Source organism: Vicia villosa, linkage group LG2 (genome assembly GCF_029867415.1).
Source record: "Vicia villosa cultivar HV-30 ecotype Madison, WI linkage group LG2, Vvil1.0, whole genome shotgun sequence".
In the NCBI taxonomy this organism is placed as follows: Eukaryota; Viridiplantae; Streptophyta; class Magnoliopsida; order Fabales; family Fabaceae; genus Vicia; species Vicia villosa.
Window position 1 is genome coordinate 55,593,856 of NC_081181.1, and position 4,990 is coordinate 55,598,845.

General features: G+C 32.9%; 1 protein-coding gene across 1 annotated transcript; it reads right to left on the reverse strand.

Annotated features, from left to right (window-relative positions):
* Window positions 1-437: 437 nt before the first annotated feature.
* LOC131649089 (uncharacterized) lies at window positions 438-4,179 on the reverse strand. The gene is made up of 2 exons (XM_058918834.1): window positions 3,093-4,179; window positions 438-1,267 (listed from the first exon to the last, which is right to left on the reverse strand). Exons 1-2 carry the CDS (start codon window positions 4,177-4,179, stop codon window positions 438-440), a joined length of 1,917 nt encoding a protein of 638 aa, XP_058774817.1.
* Window positions 4,180-4,990: the final 811 nt, after the last annotated feature.

Consider the following 4,990-nt stretch of genomic DNA (forward strand, 5'->3'; position numbering starts at 1 on the left):
TAAAGTAAAGATCCAATCATACCACGATATTCTTTTTCAGAAGTAGTTATTCCTTTTTCATCTTTGTCTAAACTAGAGGAAGGATGCATAGGAGTAGACATAATTTTTGCATTTGTCATACCATATTTTATAAGAATATCTTTGATGTATTTTTCTTGAAAGATAAAGATACCCTCTTCTGATTGTTTTATTTGGAGTCCTAGAAAGTATCTTAATTCTCCCATCATGCTCATTTCAAATTCACTTTTCACGAGGTTTGAGAAATCATCACACATTTTTTCATTTGTTGATCCAAAAATGATATCATCCACATAAATTTGAACAATTAACAGATCTTTCTTATATGATTTTTTAAACAGGGTAGTGTCAATTTTTCCTCTAGAAAAGTCATTTTCAAGTAAGAAAACACTAAGTCTTTCATACCAAGCTCTAGGGGCTTATTTTAGACCATAGAGAGCTTTTGTTAATTTAAAAACATGATTTGGAAATTTTGATTCCTCAAATCCGGGTGGTTGTTTAACAAAAACTTCTTCGTTTAAAAAACCATTTAAGAATGCACTTTTAACATCCATTTGAAAGAGTTTTATACCTTTGTGTGCTGCATAAGCAAGAAGGATACGTATAGCCTCAAGTCTAGCTACTGGAGCATAAGTTTCATCATAAGCAATTCCTTCTTGTTGATTATACCCTTGAGCAACTAGTCTAGCTTTATTTCTTATAATGTTTCCATCTTCATCTAGCTTATTTCTGAAAATCCATCTGGTTCCAATAATAGTTTTATCAAGAGGATTAGGAACAAGATTCCATACCTGATTTTTTTCAAATTGTGTGAGCTCTTCAGTCATGGCTTGAATCCATGAATCATCTTGTATTGCATTGTTTATATGCTTGGGTTCAATTTGAGATATCATTGCTAGGTTATTGTTTTTGTCTTTGAAGAATTGTCTTGTACGTACTTGATCAGAGGTTTCACCAATAATTACATTATGAGGATGATGTGGTACAGTTTTCCATCCTTTTGGAGGAGTTGGAAGGGATTCTTCCATAGTGTCTTCATGGATTTCTTTGTTGAGGATTTCCACCTGTTCATCTAATTCATCATCAAGACTTTCAATGGTTGAAGGTTCATTAGTTTCATTAAATATAACATGCATGCTTTCTTCCACACATTGACTTTTGAGATTGTAAATTCTATATCCTTTTGAAGTTTGAGAGTATCCAACAAATATTCCTTTTTCAGATTTTGAATCAAACTTCCCTAGATTATCTTTGTTGTTTAAGATGAAACAATAACATCCAAAAACAAGAAAATATGAAATGTTAGGAGTTCTATTTTTCCATAACTCATAGGGAGTTTTGTTTAAAATTTTTCTAATGGTAACTCTGTTTATAATGTAACAGGATGTATTAACTGCCTCAGCCCAAAAATATTTTTCTATATTTGATTCATTTATCATAGTTCTAGCCATTTCTTGAAGACTTCTATTTTTTCTTTCTACTACACCATTCTGTTGAGGTGTCCTAGGACATGAAAAATTGTGAGAAATTCCATTTTCTTCAAAGAATTGTTTAAAAAAAGAATTTTCAAATTCTCCTCCGTGATCACTTCTTACTGAGATGATTTTGGAACTTATTTCATTTTGAACTTTTGTGCAAAAGTTTTTGAAAGCCTCAAAAGAGTCATCTTTGTGTTTGAGGAATAGAACCCAAGTGAATCTAGAGTAATCATCTACAATAACGAACCCGTATCTTTTTCCACTAAGACTTGCAGTTTTGACAGGGCCAAATAAGTCTACGTGAATGAGTTCTAAAGGTTTATTTGAAGACACAATATTTTTTGATTTGAAGCTACTTTTAGCATGCTTTCCTTTGATGCAAGCTTCACATACAGCGTCTTTATTAAATTTTATTTTGGGAATGCCTTTTACTAGTTCAGACTTTATTAGGTTTGAGATAGTCCTCATGTTGGTGTGGCCACATCTTTTGTGCCAAATCCATTTTTCATTTTCATGAGATACAAAGCATGTTTCAGATGAAATTTCATCTAAGAAAAGAGTATATAGATTCTTGTGTCTGGTTCCACAAAAGAGAGTTTCGTTTGTGAGAGGATTTTTTACGATGCAAGTTTTTTGTTTAAATATAACTTCATAACCATTATCACATAGTTGGCTTATACTTAACAAATTATGTTTTAATCCATCTACAAATTGAACATCTTTGATTACAGCGGAACCATTCTTACCAATGGTTCCTATACCTTTTATTTTGGCCTTTTCATTGTTGCCAAAGGTGACTGATCCTCCATCCTTATCTTCTAGAGATATGAAGCAGCTTTTATCTCCAGTCATGTGACGAGAGCAACCGCTGTCCAGGTACCAAACCTTTTTCTTTATTGAGAGAAGACATTCCTGTAGAAGATGTTAGCATTTTCTTAGGTACCCATATTTGAGTGGGTCCTTTAGGGTTAGAAAAATCAACTTTTATGAGTTTGGAAGCTGGTACAAATTTTACAGGTTTGGAGAGAGATTTCTCTTTCCAAGTATGAATTATATTGTTTTGTTTTTTGACATGGTTTTGTTTAGATGGTTTTTTAAAAAAGCATTTTGACTCCTCGTGATTTGTTTTCTAGCAGTAGCAGCATTTTTTTACTTGTACTAAAGAGGTGTTATCTGAATTTTTTGTATGAGGAGTAAAAAACGTTTCATACATTTTTTTTATTTTTTGAGGATTTGAACCCTATTCCTGCTTTATCAAAAATACCTGATTGTGATCCCATTATGTTTTGAAATGTTTCAGTAGACCTAACAAATTTTGTGATATCTTGAGTTAGATTTTCTATCTTGTTTTCTAAAGTTTCTATTTTTGGAAGATTTGAATTATCAATTAGTACTTTTTGTTTAGAGGAAAGAGAAGAGTGAGCATTGTATAAATTAGTTATTGTGATAGATTGTTTATCAATGGTTTTCTTTAAATCTTCCTTTTCTTTCATTAAGTTTGAAATTTGTTCTTTTTGGAAAAGACTTTTTGAGTTAAGAGGTTTGAATCCTCTAGTAGATTGTCAAACATAAAATTCATTTCATGACAAGTTGTACATGATATAAGAGGACTTACTTCAGATTCAGAGGAGGTCATAAGGCATAGATTAGCTTCTTCTTCGTCAGTGTCTGAGTTTGAGTTTTCAGAGCCATCCCATGAAGCCATCATTGATTTCTTTTTGAATGGTGTTCCTTTGAAGAACCTTTTTTGTTGAGGACATTCAGGTTTGAAGTGTCCAACTTTGTTACATCCATAACATGTGATTTTGCTTTTATCTATCTCAGCCTTTTGAGGATCTCTTCGAAATGGTCGTTTGTTTTGTCCTCTTCGAAATACCATTTGCTGAATGCGTTTAGATATGAGTGCTAAATCATCCTCATCTTCAGAAGGTGATTCATTTGACTCCTCAATTTTTAGTTGAGTTTCTTTTGAGTTTTGAACAGCTTTGAGAGCAATTGATTTTCCTTTCTTTAGTGGTTTATCTTCTAGAATGATACATTCATGAGCACGAAGAGAACCAACAAGTTCCTCAACTGGTAGACTTGTCAGATATTTAGCTTGAGTAATAGCAGTGACCATTGGTCTCCATACTTTAGGAAGACATCTAAGTAATTTTCTTATTCTCTCATGAGGAGAGTAAGTTTTTCCAAGAGATCTTAATTCATTAATAATAATTGTAAACCTGGAGAACATTTCGTTTATGGTTTCATCTTCTTTCATTTCAAATGTCTCAAATTTTCTTACTCCCATATCTATTCTTTCTTCTTTAACATGACTTGTTCCTTCATGGTGAATTTTGAGTTTGTCCCAGATCTCTTTGGCAGTGTTATATTCTTCAATTCTATCGTATTCTTCTCTGCTAAGAGCATATGATAAAATAAATTGAGCTTTTGAGTTTAAGAGTACCTGGTTTTTCTCTTCAGGAGTCCATGACGCTTGAGGTTTAGGGGCAGCAGGAGCAGCGTCAGTTGGAGCAGTCATTGGAGTGAAGTTTCCTGTTTCAATGATGGACCACATATTTATATCTTGAGATAAGAGAAAGAGTCTCATTTTACCTTTCCAGTAGTAGTAGTCAATTCCATTAAAGAGTGGAGGTCTGTGGGAAGATCCTCCTTCAGCAATGAATTTTGTTTGGTCAGCCATTCTTTGAGTTGTTGTGATCGTTTTACTCTAACACGGTTAAGTGTAGTTTTTTCAGAGCCCGAGCTCTAATACCAATTGTTGGAAATAAATGTCACTAGAAAGGGGGGTTTGAATAGTGACCTCTTAAAATTTTAGTTTAAGTGTGAGAGAAAGATATAAGAAAATATAAGACTGATAATAAAGAACACACAGAGGTTTATACTGGTTCACCAAAAGGGTTAGTCCAGTCCTCACACACAGTGAGATTTTCTTATATCTTACACTTTTATCCTTTAAACCAGGGATAAAAATGTTATGCTTTACACAACCTCAAAAGGCTTTTACACACACTAAAGTATCACTTTAGAACTTTCTTTCTCTTTTGTTACAAACAAGATTTTATATCTCTTGAAGATATACAAAGGTGTTTAATGGATGATTTGAATATGATTCACTATTTGGCAGTGATAAGTATTTCTTCCTCTTCTAATGAATAAGATAAACTTTTTGACTTTGATTCAAAATGAGATTAAGCTTGGATGAGAAAGTTGTTTTCTTCTTTGCAAGAGGTGCTTGTTATATAGGAGCTAGGATGAATATGACCGTTTGTACTTGCAGGATAATAAAATATCTTTTCTTAGCTGGATGTGTACTTTGAGGAGACCAGAAACTAGTCCTTTGAGTAGATGAACAATCTGTCTTAGCTGGCAGTGTACTTTGAGGATTCAGAAGATAGTCCCTTGAGTAGATGATCATTATCATTTGAATATATGTATGTTTGTTTATTTTGATTTGATGGACTCTGCTGTCATTTGTACTGATTGCTTTTGCC